General features: G+C 45.2%; 1 protein-coding gene across 1 annotated transcript in view; it reads left to right on the top strand.

Annotated features, from left to right (window-relative positions):
* Positions 1-2,752: 2,752 nt before the first annotated feature.
* Positions 2,753-20,731, top strand: part of LOC133346593 (ADAMTS-like protein 1) — a 100,848-nt gene continuing 82,869 nt past the window's right edge. The window contains 3 exon segments of the mRNA XM_061558261.1: positions 2,753-3,122; positions 3,553-3,663; positions 17,416-17,538. Coding sequence (XP_061414245.1) covers positions 3,613-3,663; positions 17,416-17,538 — 174 coding nt within the window. The 5' untranslated portion in view covers positions 2,753-3,122; positions 3,553-3,612.

Genomic DNA, 20,731 nt, shown 5'->3' with positions numbered 1-20,731 from the left:
GTCGAATTCGAACCGCGTTGTGTGATCGGCATCGCGCTCACTGAAGGTGTTGATGCCTTCAGGGAAGTCGTGGACTGAATACGCAACTGTGCACAATTCTGAGTCACTTATAACTGCTTTACCGTTACTTATTGCCAATTATGGACTCAGACTATCTGAAATTAGGGATTTCGATCGGATCATTGGGGGGCACGTGCCACCCCACCCCAACTGGCTCCGCCAGTGACTGCAGGGGTCAGGGTCGGGATCGAACCCACGATCTCACGTATACCGGACGAGGTAGTTAACATTTCGCCACCGTGGCGCCCATTTAGAAAATAGAAGAGTCTCGACCCCCGATGTTAATTGCAAGTGCAGGTGCGTTCTATTTGCCGGCCCGCTATACTCCAACCACACGTCCACTAAAAAGAATGTTGTTTAAAAAAGCTGATTAACAAAAACCGCTATAATTGCCGAGTGCTAATCATAAACATTTGTGTTGGTCACGTGCGCGCCTGTGTGCAAGCTGCTATTTCCATAGAAATGACCTCTAATGCACTCCTCTGTTGACAATTGATCTCGTGGATGTCGCAATGGCCCCAGGAAGTGAGAGGGTCAAATACATCGGTTGGCAGACTTTGGCGCTGCCGAGGAAAAATGTACACTTTGGAGTTGCGATTTTAAGTCAATTTAGCGGAATGACAGCATTTGGTCAACATTAACCACAGTCCTGTGAGATTGAGTAATGGGAGCAGCTCGTGTGGAGGTGCTGGGTGGATTGTTCGTACTTCCCTAGGTGGACTCGGCCCAAAATCAATGCCTGGTGCGATGCGCGAGACATTGCCACGAGGGAGACAAAGGCGGCCGGGCGTGGTGCTGGCCAAGCGACCCCTCCCGCGTGTGCCGTGTCGGCCTTGATAGGTGCTCGCTAACAGCACTCGCCCCAAAATGTCTGTTAAGGCTATACGGGGGATCTTTGCCTCGTTAGTCCTGTACATAGCAGGTTCGTGAGGGATGCCAACGTTTTGGCATAGGCCTTCATCCAGCAGTGGATTGAGCATGGCTGACGATAATGATTGGACTCGGTGATTGTCGTTGGTTGACTTTCCGTCCTGGGAATATCTTCTTCGTAGGCGCCTTTATAAACAATACAGTCTATGCCAGTTGACAATAATAATATGTAACGCGTTTAAGGAACGGCTCCCCGAGTCTCAAGACCCATTTTGACGAGGATCCTGCAACCAGCAGGTTTGGGAAATTTCATATTTTTGAAAAGAGTGTATAGCGTATGAGAGGCAACCAGCAATACCGGTGAAAACCGATTAAAGAAAAACCACTAAAAGATCCGCACAGATGGGTTCACGAATCCACTTGCTTTCCCTTGGCCACGTGTTAGCCCCGGGGGGGGGGGGGAGGGGTTTGTTGAGTATCACAAAGCTTGTGCGTGATCCGTCAACCCTCGCCTCCAAAATGCCGTTATCACCGGCGCTAAAGATCCATCGCTCACGTGCGTTTAGACGCGGGGTGCAGGGTCCGCCTGTCCACGTTTACGTCCGCCCAGTTAACATGTAAAACGAGGGTCGTAAACACGCTCGGCACGCCCGATGGTTGGTAAACAAGTCACGCGGGACCCACGCACGTAAAGCACACGCGCGCACCATCATCTCGGGTGTTGCATTTTTTAATCGGCGCTCTCAAAACATCGCGCCGGACAAAGGCGAACCATTCACCTGTGCAGCCTTTCAAAGACTGACGGGGCAAGTGTTGTTTGCGAGCACCTATTGCTACGGCCGGGACGGCCCACGCAAGGGCCGCGAATTGAAGCCGGCGACAGCGCTCGGCCGCCTTTGTCTCCCCAGTGACGATGTTTACATACCCGCCAATGTAATTGGCCGGGAGCGGGAATCGAACTCGGGTTGGCATGCCCGAAGCACCCCACGATTAAATACACTGCGGTTCCATATGCAGCACACGCGCACAATTAGGTACACGTGTTTACCAATCATCGGGCGCGTAGCGCGTGTGTAACCAGTGGTACTGCCGGATAGGGTTTTTTTTCGCGGTTGTGCAATGTAACACGCGGTGTTCGGGCACGATGACCGACGTTTCGCTCTCCCCCGGCACGTGGAGTTCCCGGAGAAGCTCCCACCCAGCACGCGGAGTGAAACGTCGTACATCAAACACACAAACAAAAAAACCACAACCAGAAAACAGAGAGAGAGAGAGAATGCGAGCGAGAATGAATTAGCCTTGAAAGCAACAACAACAAAAAAACCACTGGCAAACGGTGGGATTGGCGGAGTCTTTTGAGGGAAGCCCTGCGGTGCAGAGGTGAGCGCGCCTCTTACGCGCCTCTCTCTCTCGCGCTGGCTCCGTGTTCAGTTGCCGTGACTCGAGTCACGGTCACACGCGTGCCCTCTGGGCCCCTCCCGAGCCCCCGGCGAGGCGGGGCTCCATATCCCCTTTGCCTGTCCCCCTCTCGCTCGCTCGCTCGACCTACCCACCCACCCACCCACGCACCCCACCCCCCAACAAGACAAACCACACTCTTCACGTTGCAGTTCAGTCTCACCCACCAATCGCTTGCGCAGCGTCAGTATGTCATTCCTCCGGGCCGGTAGATGGACCTGGTGGGGGGTGGTGGTGGATGGGTGGGTGGGGGTTGGTTGGTTGGAGGCGTGGGATGGGAGGATAGGAGGGAGGGAGATGGGGGGGAGGTTTAGGACAAGAGGGGTAGGGGCAAGCGAAGCTAAATAAAACGCGGAAACCCGACTGCGCAAAAGAGCCACAACCGCTAAACCATTTTTGAGTGCGCAGGAAACGACACCGCGCACTGCCCCGTTGCACTCCCTCAACCACGCGCAGCTTGCAGCAGCAGCAGCAGCATCCCAGCGGGGAGGATCTCTTCTCTCTTGCTGGTGCTGCTCTCACCCGGGGCAGGGCTTGCAGGGAGACACAATACATAGAGGCGGGTATTGTCTCCTCCTCTATCAAGGGGGACAACCCAGCCCTTACTTGATACCTGCCTGATTTACAGAAGAGACGTCTCCCAGTCGTGTACCATATGACACCAGTCCTGGGCCGGGTTACCAGTCCGCGCAGGACACGCTGAACACCACGAGGAGGAGGAGGAGGAATTAATTGTAAGTTTTTTTTTGCTGGCTTGAGTACAAAGCATTGTTAAGCCCTGCGTGTGTTTTTACCAAAAAAAATATATGCTTTGTATATTTTTATTTCTTGTAGTTAATTTTCATAAATATGTGCAGTTTTGGAGTGAGTTTCTCCCGCACTCTCTTTCTGTCCCTCTTTTGAAATCTACCGGTGTTGTGGAAATTTTGGTTATATGTGAACAAAGACGCGTGCTTTTAATTGACACCGTTTGTGTGCGAGTTTTAGTGTAAAAGTCTCACCACGTTTGGTTGGTCCCGCGAGCCACTTTATTTGTGTCCCCACCCGACCCAATTTGTATGCTTGCCTAGCGGCTAGATTTGCATCGGAGTCAGTCGCCGCGTCTGTAATGACGGGGGTTTGCTCGACGATTGTAAACGCTGTTTGTGTTGCGGTGGCGTGCAGGTGTAAAGGGTGTGGAATGGACAGGTGGCTCTTGTGTGCTTATGCGAACCTCCTCTAGCCATGGATGGGCTGATACCGCTGCTTTGCTTGTTCACCTTTGCAACGCCACAGGTAAGGTTCAGGTGTGACGTGCGAACATTGAAATGCAAGCATAATACACCTTTTTTACGTGTCTCTTTCCCAATCTATTGTTGCCACTATTGTCATATCGGTCTCAGTCCAGTTACTTGCACAGTGTGGCTACTAACCTTACTATTTCACCATTCTTGCTGCTGGGAAGAAAAAATATTTGTTCTTTAAATGTGCTTTAAAACATTTTTTTGTCTCATTAATCATACTTTTGTTTGAGATGGAAATTTTTACACTGACTGGTCTAAGCATAATTTTCTTAACCTAAATATTGAATACCGTTTTGTTACTGGGATTGTTTCCGAAACGTGAGCCAATTTGAATATTCTTCCACGTTATTTAAGGGGAATGTTAAAGTTAGATGGGCTATGGAAACGCGGCGATTATTGTTGTAGCACAGGCAGTAACAACGCAGAGGGAACATCGACTGCAGAATTATATTATTTATGCAGAAGGTTAATATGTACTAGAAAAAATAGAGCAAACTGTGGCATTACAATAGAGTACATCGTATATATATTTAGACCTCTGTTAACAAAAGGACAAAGAAAACATAATTACCAAGCAATTAAATGTTCTTTGGTTTATTTTCATTGAGGCTAAGTGATCAAAGTCCACTATTTCATGGATTCAAGCTTCTGGTTATGTAACAGCTGTATAAAGCAAAAAGAAAGTGCATGATCATTTATAGTTCTCAAACCGTTTATCCATTGAACGTATTACAGTTGAAATGGCTAATTTTGGGTGACATTTCACTCAAACTCCATTTAAATTAACCTGCCTCCAAATGATGTGGGCAGGAGTGGGGCACGAGGTGAGGGTGAGAGGTAAGAGGGAAATGTGTTAACCCCCTCTTTCACCCTCTGCATAAAATACGGCATTCCAAACAAATGTTCTACACCTGTGCTCCCCCGGCTAGCTTCCATGCAACCCACAAAGGGCATTTTCTTTCTGAGGCATTGAAGCAGATGGGAGTACCATTGTGTGCGAAGATACGGCATCTGCCCACACACCCTCCCCCCATCTTTCCCCAACCCAACCGCAGCATCCCTCCCCGATTATACCACTTTTTAAACGGCTTAAATATCTACTTTGCCATGAAACTATACTCCCGGGGAATCCAAACCGCCTACCAGCCATCATTTATAGACGGTCTCAAGCCACATCTGTTGAGCTGTCTGACATGTACATTGTGTTGAGCCGTTTATTTTCTTGTTTTAAACAATGAAACAAGACTACTCGGACTTTCTGGTGTGCATTAGGCTCGACAGGGCTCAACCAAGAGTGCCTTCTGTGTATATAAATGTATCCCTAGTAATCCTGGTGGAATATTAATGTGTTACTGCTCCACAATGGTCAACATTCTATGTATGTGCAATACTATTTGTTACGTGGTTTTAAAATGTGCACATAATCGTTGTCTATAAAATACTCATCGTTATCATCAGCAGCCATGATCAATCCACTGTTGGAGCAAGGCCTTCCAAAACCATCTTACTATCTTACACTTTAGACATAGGTCTTGCACCTCCACACGGGTTGATGTCATCACTCTATTTCCATGGTGGACATCCTATCGTGCATGTTCCCGTCTGTAAAAAATGAAATTAAAATTAATGAAAATAAAATAATAAAAATTTCATAATAATAATAATTAATTTCATTTTTTACCTACGTGACTTTACCGAAAAAACTAAGAGTATGAATCCTTGCAGTCACGAAAGCTTCAAATCTAGAATGTTCCCGTCTTTAACTGCCACTCCTATGTTACTCTTGTCCGCCTGCCTTCATCCCTTCCAGCGATGTGTCCTGCCCAAGCCCACTCTCAGCATTCTGCAGTGTGCACTTTAAACGGAGGATTCTGACGTATCTGCGTATAATTCCGCATACCTATGTGTACTGTGTATCACTAATTATTCAGCATTTGTGTACATAAAATGGTCACAAAATTGCACCCAGGTTTACTGGGTATGCGAGTCGTGGAAGTTGCTTTATAGTAGAAATTGAATATGATTAGTTTCGTTTAGGAAACCTTCAAAATATAAAATGGGTGAAAATAGGGCGCTTCATTTAAATTTAGCAATACAATAAAACATTTCCGTGTTTGTGAAGCTGATTTGAACATAATATATCAACTTACATCTCCACATATCGGGATTCATGAGTCCAACTGAAACAGCTGGTTCAAGGGCTCTTTTAACCCTCTAACGGACGATGCATGTCACATTTTTCGTTACACTTTCTTTGCCTTTTTATTCGGGCACGCCGCAGACCTTTGTCGTTTTTTTAAGCACGCAACTCGGGAAGGTCAGAGTTCATGGGACTATGAACAGTGATGGACAATACCCTCATCTTGTTTTCTTCCACATCAGTGGCCGCTCCTTGACCCTTGGTCTGAGCACTCTAGCAAGTCAAAAACCTGTGCTCAGCTCTCTTCAGCTCCTTCATTCAAATTGATCTAATAGCCACTTATCTTCCAAGATAATGAGGCAGCATAGCGCATTTACTACTGTCTGGGATGCATTCCGTTAATAGTGCATATTTCACATTTCGTGCAAATTGAAATGTTTCTGTGTGTCGTGTGTGGAATGGAAGTACAGTGGTTAGCACACTATGCTACAAACCCGGCCACCCGAATTCAAATCCTGATTATGACCAACATCAGTGCCGAATAGCTGAGCTGGTTCTGAGCCTCCACTGGTACGGTGTGTAAACGTCACCTCCGGGGAGACAAAGGCGGCTGAGCGTGGTGTTCGCCTCACCACTCCCTCGTGTGCCGTGCCGGCCTTCAGAGATGCTCGCGAACAGCACTTTTCCCACCAGTCTGTTAAAGGCTATACGGGGGATCTCTGTCTTGGTATTTGTGTGGACTAAGGCATAATCTTGGCATCTCGGCCGTTTTTTTCTCGACCGACCATTTGTTACAGTATATTATTTTAAAATTGCAACACCCATAAGAACGCGGAGGACTGTTTGGCTGATAAATGGCTGTATGTATTGCAGTACGTTACAGAAAATTGATGTAAAAAAATCCCTGCTGAATACAACAGATTGCAAAGGAGGAAAGAAAAAACTGCAAGACTTGACATGAATGCACAAAAAATTGTCATTGCGCGTGAGGCATTTCTGTTTCTCTCCAAACAGGAGGAATTTTGGCCAATAACATTCTACATTTTAAATTCAATGCAATCTTCCCACCTCTCGCCGCCAAAACCTAGCCCGCGCGTGGGTGGCTATGGCAGGGCTCATGCAAGAGGGCCCACATTTAACCCCCTCGTTATTCTTTTGCCACTTTGTTTTTGGTTGGGATTAAGAAGAGGCGATGAAAATGTGATTAGGGATCAGGGCGGCTTTTTGGTCACGGTCGTGAGATTACCTCGATATTGCACAAAGGTGCTGACACGAGTAGTGCGTGCTTTAGTCAAGTGAACAAAAGGAAGAGATTTTTTTTAGCCAGCTGTGTAGACCCACATTCTGAAATCCAACCACGCATGCCCAATGGAAGTGGCAATTTACTCCTTGGTTGTGTTTTGCATTGGGTTTTAGTGGACACCATACCGTAAAGACCGCTACCTTTTTGCATCTCAAGTTCGAAGGTTTTGTTTCAACACCAAACAATTTTTGTTTTCTTTACTGCTGAGTGGCTTCGAATGTCTCCCCGTGGACCTGTCAGCGAATCCCAATCAAACGCGGCTTTACTGTATGAACAAAACACTACGATTGCAGAGCGTTGGAGTTAATAAGCGAATGGAGCATCTGACATTGATCGTAATTCCTGACCTCATTTGTCATTGTCTTTTTTTTTATGAATATGAACTTTGTAGCTAAACTAACAATATTGATGCCGGGCGCATTCATTACCAATTTCCCAGGTCATTAATCTGTGTTCTATAAAATTAGTAAGAATGGAAGCACGCGTAGTCTATATGTGTGTGTGTGTGTGTATCGCTCTGTGTTAGTTTTCATTCCAATGTGTCTTCCCACTAACCAAATTAATTTTTGCATCGGCGCTGCACATGTGCAGTGGGCGGGCGTTCCTCTCTCCAAGTCATTGGACGTTGATGTGTGTGACTTATATCTCAGGAAGTTCACTTCGCCAGATGCTCGAGTGTTTTCCCTTTCTGCCGCGTATGCTGTGAAAAAAACTATAAAACGCCAATGTAGCTCACGACTACATGAGACGAATAAATGTCTCACACAGACCAACTGTAGGGGGAAAAAAATGTTCTCTCGGTTATCTAACGAGCAAAAAAAGCTCGCGGTTTTGATGTTTCCGCAAACGCAAAACATCCTTTGGGTAACGCCAATGTGGGTTTTTTTTTTTTAAACCCATATTTTGCTGCTTAGGTTTCCCAAAACAATTGGCGAATATTATCACGCGTACAAGAAGGTGTTCTTGGATGTCATGCCAGGGATGCGGTAGGTGGTTTTGCATTATATCGCAGAGCAGGCCTGTTTTATGCAAGTGAGAGTTGGGTTTTATGGCTGCATTTTCGAACAAAAAAAATCTGCAGTTGATCGTCCTTTTATGGGGAAAAACTTTAATGTTTTTTACCCCCATCGAGTTCAATCCTAGATGCGTTAAAATGCAATGATCTATGGCATATTCACAGAAAATTTTAAAAAAGATTTAAATAAATGTTGTGTTTGCTTATTGCGAGGAGCATTGATAAACACACGTGTTCTTAAGTACCATATTTCAGTCACTGTTGTGCATGCAAACCCCATTGGTTAGCATCGAACGAGAAAGTTTGTGGAGGAAACAAGCCTCATGGGTGAAATTCAAAGCCTGGAAATGGATTAAACCGAACATTTATCAAGAAGGTTTCATGAAGACATTCAGCTTATGTAACAATAACATGCCCGAATGTGACACCTATGGAACAAGGCTCATATTGCCACAATTAATAATAATTACTTAACTTTCACAGCCACATGCTGTTAGCAAAAGTCATTGCAGGCCCAGTTGGGTCTTTGTCCATGTGTTTCTTGCTTTACAAAAAAAAATCAGATTGCACCAATGTTTGTACACTGATTTTAAGTGGAAACATATTTCCTCGATGCAAACCCCATACTCTGAAATATGGGTAATGACTAACAAGTATATTTTGCAAGGGACCCAATAGGAGGCAACTATACGACGCATTTGCCCTCTTGGCAGACAAGCGCAACAGAGCGCTCATTGATAGATGTGGGTATTGTTAAACTACACATCCATCAGGAACTCATTAGACTTGCACCCATTAGCGCAGAGCAGAAGTTGTTACACTGAGAGCCGTGCCACTTGCGTGCGCCGAGAAAACTGCGTGGTTCGTATTTTGGATGGCTCGCTGGCTTCCGCGCGCCACAGCACAGTGGGTGAAGAAAGAATTCAAACCGAACGCGGTTAATGTGCAGTGTGTCTGGCAGACACTACGTTATGCAGTCTTCTGCTAAACGGTGTGGATAAGAGTAAATGGCACACAGCTGTGTTTACCACCCCCCTTAGCAGCCAGCTGTGGTGTTGGCCTCTGCCAACGTGTTTGCTTTCTTAGCACCGTACTGGCACAATCACAGTTTAGTTAAATAATGATACAAAAAGGATTTTTTTTAATAGGCTTAAGCATTGTAAACACGAAATGTCAGATGATTGCTTACACACACATAACTTGGAGTGGCCAATGTTTAAGTGGTGTTATGAGTAGGAGGATTATCAAGCATTACAATTGCATTAACAGTGAGAGTGATCATTTGCCTCTTGACTCGCAGGAAAAAATCACTGAAACACAGCTACTGCATACCGTCCTGAAAGTTTTTAATCATAATGAATCTCGTGGAATTTAATCTATAAAAACGTAATAATATTTGAGAATAGGTTTTCCCATTTTTTCTGGCAAGAAAATGTGTTAAGATGTTAAAACACCAAACTGAAACCTTTAACAAGGAATCATGTCTGCTTAACCACAATACGTGTAGTCAGACTGCAAACGAAAAACATACTCTGATAATATATGCATTGTCTTTGAAAATGATTGGTTCACACCAAAGACAGCTTTCTTTCGAGCCTCGTCTCAATTGGTGCTAGACCAGAGGACGCCAAAAGGCGTACAGCTCAAAGACAATGCACTATCAGAGTAATGAGAGCTCGAGGTGAGCATCTACATCATGGGACCTCCTTTGCCAGTACCAAAATATGAGAATAGGTTTTCCCCTTTTTTTTCTGGCAACAAAATAATATGAATTTTTTTGGATACCCTGTTGAGTCCTCCTCGCCGTCCAACATCAAAATACATTCCTGCGCATAGCTCGTTAGGCTTGCGTCACGGCACGTAACATCTGCCGATTAGAGAAACAAAAAATAAATGTGATGAACATGGCCAAGGTCTTAACTTTCGGCGCTAATAATATCCGCAACGGCGGTTCAGATGGTGGGCAGTTTACCCACTGATTAAAATATCTCGTGGGCCTAAGAATTCTGACACGAGCCGCCCCCTAGAGCGACGCTGTTTTCTACTTTTATTTTTAACTCCTTGTATCCAGTTAACAAAGCATCCCAGGAGTATTTACCGTGCAGCATAGCCACCACTCAAGGTCACATTACAGCTTAGTCACTGCCCTGACCCTATCTCATTGCTGCTTCACACTTAACCAAGGGCCGCATTGTGAAAGGCAACAAACGTGCCCGCAAAACGAAAAGGTTTCGAGTTAAAATGCTTCGCCAGGCGTTCCCGATGAATTACAGAGGAGTGCACAAGGGAGGCTGCTGGACATGCAAATGTTCATTTAGCTGAGGCTATAAGTGAGCTTTTTGTACGGTCCGCCGTGCAGCTTTTGCAAGCAAAAGCCACTATATGCACAGGAAACCTCACAACTGACCGAGTCCACTTTGTGGTGCAGCACAAAACGGTTTTGCTAATAAAATAAAATGCTTTTGTCGATCTTGCTGCGACAACAGATTTGCTTTTTTGATATGCTAAAATGTGTTGCATGGTGTTGTAAAATAACATTATTGAAGGTTTAAACATTTTCTGCTTTCTATACATTTTTGTACCGTTATTTATTTCCACACTCCTCGTGAATGGCCCTGCTTATGATCTCTGCTGACAATGTCCTGTAATACGTTAACAATATTGTTCTCTTTCAAAAAAGGCAAAGTGGTTTTCCAACTCACACAGGCATGGGTAGTAGCACTCATCTTTTGTTTATAACCCTGAGTCAGTGGTGGACATTGCACATTCATACGGTGGTAGCACGTCGACATAGGACAAGCACTGTTCACTTATTATAACATTGCACTTATTTTATTGACCCGGGATGGGATGATAGGCTACATCGATGCCCCTGTCGGAATTTGTACTTCTATAATTATAATTACACATTGTGCACCTTAACCGTCGCACCAACCAGGCAGGTGTTGGCTTTGTTATTGCAAACGTCGACATTTTTTTTTTACGCGTTGGCATTTTTTTACGCAAAGTGTCCAGCATTAATAACTTTAACATTGTCCATATCTTTTTGTCTGTTCTTCTATCTGCCTGTCTGTGACACAGACATGACGACTCTCGTAAAGGTTAAACAATTTCATTGATTATTTGTGTTGCTATTAGGGACTTACCTCATGCAAAATCGGTTAGTATCAGTAAAGAGGCAAACGGATTTTATCCCGACAGCTCCCCACCACTCTCTTCCCTACCGCCAATTAAAAACACAGTACTTGTGAGGACGAACGCACGTTCGCAAAGCGTTACAACATGCATGCAAATGAATCGGATTTTATCTCCTTCGTTTATTTTTCCATTACCGTGTAGCATAACGCCGCTTGTGCGTCGTTCGCAGTGTTACACCAAGGCACTGCGACTCCTCGTCAAGACAACAACGCGTGCACCTGAATGCAACCGGTGGTTCCGGCATGCTGTGGCGCGCGCGTGGTTCAAGAGCAAAGTTCAGCTTTGCCCGAGGGGACGTCAGTCACGACACAGCCCTGTGCGTGCGCGCACGGAGCTTGTCCATCTGATAATGTCGTCAGCCCTGACAAGCGAAAAAGAAGTATTTATAAAACCCAACACGCGGTGATGGGGGCGCGTGGGCTGGGGAAACGGCAGGGGAGGGACGGACTCGAGTTTTGGGTGGAGGGCTGAGGGCTTAGAAACTGAGGCTGGAATTTATCAAAAGGAATGCAGGTGACAGGTGAGGCTCCACGCACGCTCTGTTGTTTTTGACGTGGCTGGTAGCTGAAATCCGGCTACTTACCAACAGTGTCTTTCCTTTGAAATTGTTAAAATTGTGTCGTTTTTAATTGTTGTTGTTGTACGAGTAATATCTAGAAGCCGTTGTTGTTGTTGTTGTTGTTAATCCCACTGCCAGTTCAGGGCCTCCCCATCCAGTTCGGTCTGCGAGCATCCGTTTGACCATACTTCACCTTCACGCTAGTCCGGTGGGAGGCGTGCAGAAGAAAAGAAACCCCCAATGGATTTTGATGCATTGCCCCTTGCTGCCCACAGCATCGACTTAACGCGTCTCTTGCGCATAGCGGCCACACAACTCTCGCACTAACCAGGCTCAACGCCTGCTTAGCCTTCCGAGATATGATGATTATGGGTGATTTGCTGTACGTTTCTACGTATGTTTTATTTTTTAGTATGGCTTATTTGGCATATTTCGACACACTTTATATCCATATAAATATGGCGCATGAACAACCCAATTTTTTGTTACAGACATTACTTACTCATTTGGTATAGCTTCATAAGTCGAAAGGTAAAGGTGGAATAAGGTAAAGTTCAGTGGTGTTCATGTACCAATTATCTTTTAAGCATTAATAACAGTAATATATCACAATTTAGAAGTTTCTAATCCAGTGTGTCTGTGTATACATGAGTGGAGTGCGAAGTGGCTAAAATGTAGCAAGTTGGCACAGCGGGCAGCACAGGTGGTGCATCTGTCAGTCATCCCAGTTAACTCAAAACACCTGTGTCTGTCCCGTGACCTTCTGTCAGCGAGCCTTCCACACTTCATGTGGCCTCAAAGTGCACCTAGCCTGGAACACGCTGTGATGACGTCACCGCCACTTAGGTGCGAATGTCAGCTGTTGTTGTTGGGAAGTGATAGTTTAGTGGTCAGCACCCTGCGCTACGAATCCGGTGACCTGAGTTTTATTCACCTTCATAGCCAACATCAGTGATGAGTATCTGAACCAGTCCCGGTGCTCCCCTAGGGCAACTCAGCCTTAAATGAGTACCTGATGCAGTGTAAACATCAGCACTGGGAAGACAAAGGTGGCCCGGCGTGGTAGTGACCATCCACCCCCTCGTGTGCTGTGCCACCTTAATAGGTGCTCGTTAAAAGCACTTTCCGCAAAAGTCTGTTAAAATCGATATGGGGATCTTTGTCTATTTCTCATATAGATGGCTCCACTGTACATTTGTGTCGTGTGTGTAGAAGTAAGTGTACGGTATATATATACAAATAATGTTCCATCCTTTGTAAATCCACTGCTGGAAGAACACCTTCCAACGCTGTGTCGATAGTTAACCACCCTCGCCAGTGCGGATTGGTGAAGGCTGGTGGTGTGCCCAACGCAAGGTTCGTATGTCACTCGCCACTGATGTTAGCCGTGGCTGGGAATCAAACTCAGGTCGCCCGTGGCACTCACCACATTTTTATACGTAGCCTGTTTAGCAAAGCAAGAAGTTAGTTTGAGGTCATTGGAGATCAGTTGTATCTGCGGCTTTTACTTCCTCAGTGACACGGTGATCCGTTAGCTGTCAAACCAGGCACAGGTGTGACGGGACTGTGCGTCATCTCGGTGTTTCCTTTGTGTCTGACAACCAACCATTCCAACGGTGGATTCTTGGCATGAATGAACTAGATGTGAAATAAATCCCAGATTGTTCAGCTCTTTACACCTGGGGCAGATATAATTCTGCTCTCGTTTTGTTTCTTTTTTTTATATCCCCACACATTTACCAGTCAACAGCAACTGTCACGGTTGAATTGCAATTGATTGTACATTCTGTGCAAACAGCTCGTTGAGGCAAGCGTATGGTCGAGAAATTATTTAAAACTGACAGCAAGTATCCAAGGTACATATTAAAAGGTGACATCGATGTCTGTCCGCTCAAACGGGCAATGGGTGATGCTCAAGTTGAATGTTTCCGCTTGCAATAATATGAATACAGGAGAACTCCTCTTATACGTTACCTTATTACTCGCAAATCCTATTATCTGTGAGAGCTGTATGGTCCGCAAGAACAACCGCTGTCAGCAACTCTGTGCTTCCAATGATCTGAAATTACCCGCCATGTTCCCCAATAGTTCATTGTGAAATAGCTTCCAATTATCCGTGATCCCCCTCCATCCCACGGATAACCTGCAGATAATAGAATTTGTTATATTGGGCCCACCACATAACCACGGTGAGAGGAGTAAATAGGGCACTCAGCCTTTGTTAAAGATTACATGACAATTCCAAAAAAGTAACATTGCATTGGGGAACGTATCAAATGTCATTTGCTACTGTGTAGAATCACAAGTGTGTAAATGTTTCCTCGTTATTTTTCTATACAAAGCAAGGACAACTTGCGCGGTGCATTCTGTGAGCAGAAGGCTTTCTGCTTGAGTAGTTTACTATATTTATGCTCACACTCGCACAATGGGGACATTCTTATGAATATCTACGTATGAAGTTACAGATGACAAAAAACATATCCTAGACAGCACGAGATATGAGTACCATACAAGTCATAATCTTCCTTCCTCTGCTCATTCCACCGCTGGATGAAGGCCTCCCAACGTGAGGGTGGTCTGACCATATTTGACCACACTGGTTAGTGTGGGCTGCCGAAGGGGTTTTTCCAGGATCAGTTGAGATAACACTCGGCCCTGCTGTTAGCCATGGGTCACGAGGTTCAGAGCGCAGCCTGATAACCACTGCACCACCACTCCACCCCAGCACTATTTAGGGTACAATAATGAAAATGCACTATGAACCCTGCAACCTAAGGTCAGTTCCCAGTCATGGCTTATATCAGTAGTGAGTGACATCCGCACCAGTTCCGAGGCCCTCCCTGGTGAAGTATGATGAAACAAGCTCCCCCAACTGCCCGTTGGGAGGCTTTCGTCTATCAGTGCAATGAAAAAAGAGGGCTGTAAAACATTACTGGCATTCAAAATGCATTTACGAATCATTACATTGCTTTTCTTGTAAATGGATACATAGTGACTGGCGCTCGGAATAAGCCAACTAAGCAAAGGCTTGGGGCCCCAAGTAGTAAAAGGGGCCCCTGAATTCATTAAACTAAACGGTTTAAGGAACGAAACAGGAGGATATCTCCACGAATCTGGCTGTGGCCTGATGAAGCTGGTTGTAATTACTGGTGAAACGTCGTACTCAGATTGTAAATGTTGTGGATTTGCTATCCAACATACCTGTGTGCTGTACTAGTAGCGAATTGCCATGTTCTATTGACGTGGCAAACCTTACAAATTGGCCGTGTCGGGTGGTGGCGGGTTTAATGACACATTTATATATTTACGAGATCTAACCAAAAAAATGACATTATGGATGATATTGGTCGCGAAAACCTACGTGTTAAACTAAATGGCTAACAAGTAAATCATAATTAACATAACACAGTAATTATTATAACCGCCAATTCATATCTCATCTCTACCTTGTCCGCTTCTCTCTTCACTCACCCAACTCCCCCTCTATTTGTGTCTACATTTCTCACATTATCACTACTGCACATCCATATCTCGCGTCTGCATCTCTCATTTCACTGCATTTGAGTCCCATCTGCGTCTCCCTTCTCACATGCCACTACACCTCTATCTGTGTCTACAGTTCGCTTATCTCACCACATCTACGTCTGTCGTCCGTCTCATCCCATGTCGTCTCACCTCGGAATTTAGCAATTGAAAGGGTGGCAACCCCCAAAAAAAGAGAATTCCTCCTTGGGGTGCCCCAAGCGATGGGCTAGCACCACCACTGCGAAGGGCATAACCAGAGAGCTTCTGCGATCGGCACATACGCTGATGCCAAACCACACGCCAGCATGACTTCCCTCAATAATAATAATATTCTTAGGTTTTTTCGGTAAAGTCACGTAGGTAAAAAATTAAAATTAATAAAAGTAAAATAAAAATAAAATAAAAATCACGACGTTTCGGAGGCAACACAAGCTTCCGTCTTTAGGTGGAACAGTCACAGCACGATAGCTGTATCAAGTGAATCATAATTAACACAACACAGCTATCGTGCTGTGACTGTTCCACCTGAAGACGGAAGCTTGTGCTGCCTCCGAAACGTCGTGATTTTTATTTTATTTTTTATTTTACTTTTATTAATTTTAATTTTTTTACCTACGTGACTTTACCGAAAAAACCTAAGAATATGAATCCTTGCAGTCACGAAAGCTTCAAATCTAGAAATAATAATAATGATGTTTTCTGAAGTATCAATAAAACGCGGCGTCCATCTCCCAAACAGACGATCGCGAATGCTCTCCTCGTAACGAGCTTGCGATTAATGTCCCAAGTTGAACATTCCTGCCCACACAGCGCATCATTCCACACTTCCCTCCCCAATCCTTCCCGCCCGCTGAGCTCTGAGTGGCTTTTATGCCGGTCATTATGTTTCCCCGTGCCCAGACAGGGGTCCTTGAGCAGAGCTGCACAAAGGCGTTCCATTAGATGATTGATTTAATGATCACGTTTCTCCACGCTGCTTTGTGCGTGTGCGAAAAGCCCACCGTGAAAGTGGGGATGGGCTGAATTGTCGTGGGGATTGAACACATTTTTTTTGTTACCTCTTTGGATTTCCGTAAATGCATTGGAAGGTGATGATTTAAATATTATAATAATTAAAGATTGGTCTTGCAATGGGAGTTTATTGATACTCAAACTGTTTTTATTCACAATACAGTATAATTATTTGACCAGAATGATTGCTGTGCAAATGCTGCACACGTGTGTAAGGTAACGCTTCACCTGGCAGAAACTCGAGGAATTATCAGGATTTGGGGTAACAAGTTCGTTCAGCAATGGGAATTATTTTTGTTTTTGTTTATTTGTAGTCTCATGCGTCTTGTTTAGATTGTTTTCTCTTTAGTCTCGTTTGCACAGTTTTGTCAACTCCACTAGACTATGTGTAACATCATGCTTTGCATATGGCGTTAATCATGCCCATACGTGCACAGTTAAATCCTTGCATTTTGAGTTCGAAAAATGTATTATAATCGATGAATCGTCAGATCGTCAAATGCCTTGTGTGAACAGTGCAATTGTTGTGATAATTTACAGCCACACACCAATCTACTGCTGGTCGAAGGTCTCCCACCTGTCTCGTTGGTCGTGAGGGTACGGCTTGTTCCACGTGCTGGTCAGCACAATGTCCGACGTGTGTGCTGAAAAATGCCGGGCGCTTCCGCAGCAACTGAATTCGGTAACCGAAGCGCCTCCTAAGGACGTGGATGAAGACGTCGAACATTGCGCCAAAAAGCTTGCGGTATCACCCGAAAACACATCGGAGAGCTTTCTATCCAGCGCATCTAGCATACTTGACCATGCTGGTTGATGCTCGATGGTCAATAGGTGTGTGGGGGGGGGTGACACGGTTATCCAGGACATAACAGCACTGTAATGTGCATCGCAACAATTGCGTGCGAGAACGTTTGCCAGTTACGGACAAAGTTCTTGAACACGGAGCGCGATGTTCATCACCAGACGTGCGTCACTGTGCGGTTGTCTCTGCAGGTGCGTGGAGAGCAGGGCAGGAGCGCCGTGTTCCTGCCAGAGTTCTCCCTGAGCCGTAAGGAGCCCCTGGTGGATGAGAGTGTCGGGGAACCGCTCCTCACCTACAGGAACGAGGGGGAGCAGGTAAGGACGCAGCAGGTACACCGCGGCGTGGATTTACGGCACGTATAAACCGCGACCGCATCTCAAGACGCTGTCCAGAAGGAGTGGGCATGTTTTGTGCATAGTGGCAGCGCTGGATTAAGTTTGATGAGGGCTTGGGGATGTTGTAGATTTGGACGGGTGGGGGGGGTTCCTTTTTGTACATTCGGTTCTTTCCAGCACCGCCCATACCTAATGCCAATCACTCCGTTCTTACTCGCCTTAGTTTTTTACAGTAATAGTTTTAAAATGTGATTGTAAAGCTAATTCAAAGTAAAAATAAACGCAAAGAAAACATATTTTTTATTTTGGCACCATATTTATATTGCCGCCAATATGCCATGGCTTAAATGACTAAATTCTATTTTGGCTGTATAATAGTGCTTCGTTATTGTGTTTCAATAATTACAAAACAGGATATGTACATATATATACAATTTGAGGTTCTCTAAATATCCAAGGCCCTGGGCCGTGGTCCCTGAAGCCCCTTGCGTTAATTTAGCCCTTGGAGAGAGTGGGTCATAGGTAGAGGATGCAAGGAAGGCGTTCAGCTTGGGCTTGAACAGGGGGCAGACCTGTGGGACAGGAGAGAAGCATAAGTGACCTCTTCATGGGTGGGGGGGGGGGGAGGCTTCGCCGGAAAGTGGATGGGAGTCGAGTGATATGAGGAGAGAGAGTTAGGCAGGGAGTGAATGCAACGGGGGATCTTGAAGACGATGGGTGTGACCTTGAGGTTGATCTGGGATTGGAATGGGGGGCCCGCAGAGCGATCGGAGTGGGTGTCCGCGGCCGGTCTCTGGTCCACGCACGCAGTCCAAATGAATTCCTGCCTATGTCCATTCATGTCAGCTCTGCTATATAATCGGACGTGTAGGCTCGGGCTATTTTGTTCACAGCGCTGTGTTGTTCCACTTTGTGCAGTCGCAATGCAGGACTTGGAACCCCTTCTGCTCTCTCTTGTGCGCCGAGACACAGCCCCCTCTATTTATAGGGGAGCTGTGCATTCTCTAGGAAAACTGCCCCAAGGAAAATGTTGAATACGCTACTCTTAATCATGGTGACTTGCTCGCCTAATGTCCCTGTACACGGATTTTTTTTAAGTGCCTAAATGTTAACGTTTACAAGTTTAGCTTCAAAGGTACTCACCGCCGTACTTGTAATTCCGATTTATCTGTTTACTAGAACGCTGAGAATTTATTTTTTCATACCGACGCATCATTATGTTCAACTAGAAGTTTCCACCGCTCAACTTCGACTAAACGTGTACGGAGCCGGCGTGCTTGTTTGTGCATCACACAGCCTCGAATTTTGCAGTTTCTTGGCAGCTCTTGGAAAAATCACTGGGCGGTGACAGCCTGTGTTTTTCTCTCCCTGTTGATGTTGGCTGTGCGATTCAAGGCCTCTGTGTGCTCATCTAGACATGTAAATGAAGCCTTCTCATGGTTAATTAGAAATCTGTCTCATCCAGAGGTTCCGTAGAGTTGTTACATTCTACACTTTGGCTTTGTTATGGGCTTGTGGTAACCGCAACTCTGAAAGTGACATATTTTTCTATTAGGATGAACAGTACGGCGTGCAACAAACGCAATGAAATATATCCGATTGCAAATGTGATATATCGTATTATTTATAGCTGTTTATCATCATTATCAGCTATGGTCAAACCACTGTTAGATGAAGGCCTCTCCAAGCTGCAACCACCTGCTATGATCCTGAGATGTCATTATTGAACCTGTTAAATATGGAAAATAATAATAGTCATCATCATAATATCGAATTGCACTGTCTGCCTTTCAATTCAATAACATATCAATAACATATCAATGGAATGTGGCCATGTGGCTGAGGGGTCAGGGCACTGAGCTGCCGCTGCTGAGTTCGTTGGTTTGAATCCAGGCAATTACCCATGATTAAAACGAGTTCACACATCTAACAAGTTGACAGTCTCAGCCTGGCCGACCAACGATCGTCCAAAAACAACCCATCATACTTTGCTTGGTGTTTAACCTAATTTGGCAAATTCTAGCTATGAGAAAAAAATTGGTGTTATATTGACACGCAAAGAACACACACTCTTCAGAACGCGTAAAATATGTGCCCCGAGCGTGGGTGGGACCGCGTGCAGGACGAGGGAGGGGAGAGTCAGTTACAGAGACAGGGATTGGCATAGTCACCGTGAGAGCGGCGACCGAGGGGAAGACCTAAGACCAGACGTTGGAATACTGCGAGGGAAGATTTTGTAAGGGCGCGCGGTGACCGTGCGGCTGCTGCGGGATTTGGCAGAGGGTGGGAGAGCGTTGGCCATGAGGGACGGTGGCATCAACGGCCTTGCCCACGGTGACCTTTTGACGTTGAGCTCGTGCGGTTAAATGAAGTCTTCAGAGGTATAGTAGTAGGTTTTTACCCTTTTAAACTGGTACATGATGCCTTGAATAAAGGTGTCAGTTTTGTACCAGTTTAAAAGGGTAAAAACCTACTACTATATTTTGCCACTGGTAAAACAGATCTTAAGAGGTAGTTCTGCGACGTTCATTTCCCATGGCTGTCCTCCCGTAACGGAGAGGTGCCCTGCTAGCTTTAAGAGTTCCAAATGGATTTTTATTCTGCTCGTTCTGTAATGTCAGCAGCACAATTGTAATATATACATGTGAAAAATAACAAATCAATGTTATTCATACAACTATATTGGTTTGTTTCTGTTATCAATCTATATTTTATTTTTACAAAAGCATAATGCTTGACAGATTTGGGTTCTTTAACAGTATACGCTTAAAATGGAGCGGGAGCCAAAGAAAACTGGCACTTAGAAATTTTGGCTGACTACCAAATAGTATAAAATACATTATATAACAACTTGCAGCCATTTAGCAATCCACTGCTGCATTAAGGGCTCTGCATGCCTTTCAGTTATGGACCACATAGTAAACCATTGTAAAGTCGTCAGGGTGGTGAGGCATTATCTTTTTCACTTCGTACGCAGGAGGTCGTGGGTTCGATCCCGATCCTGACACCTGTATATTTGAGTTTGCATGGTCTCCCCGTGGTGGTGTGGATTTTTATCCTGGGTCCTCCGGTTTTTCATTCCACATTTAGAAACATGCGCTGAGAGTATTTGGCTGCAATACATTTCCACGTGATAAGCCACTTGTTTGAACATTGCACCATACCGCTCCCT

This window comes from Lethenteron reissneri, chromosome 24, assembly GCF_015708825.2.
Source record: "Lethenteron reissneri isolate LAM-NWPU_2019-01 chromosome 24, ASM1570882v1, whole genome shotgun sequence".
Taxonomy (NCBI): domain Eukaryota; kingdom Metazoa; phylum Chordata; class Hyperoartia; order Petromyzontiformes; family Petromyzontidae; genus Lethenteron; species Lethenteron reissneri.
This window is presented reverse-complemented; position numbering and strand designations above follow the sequence as displayed.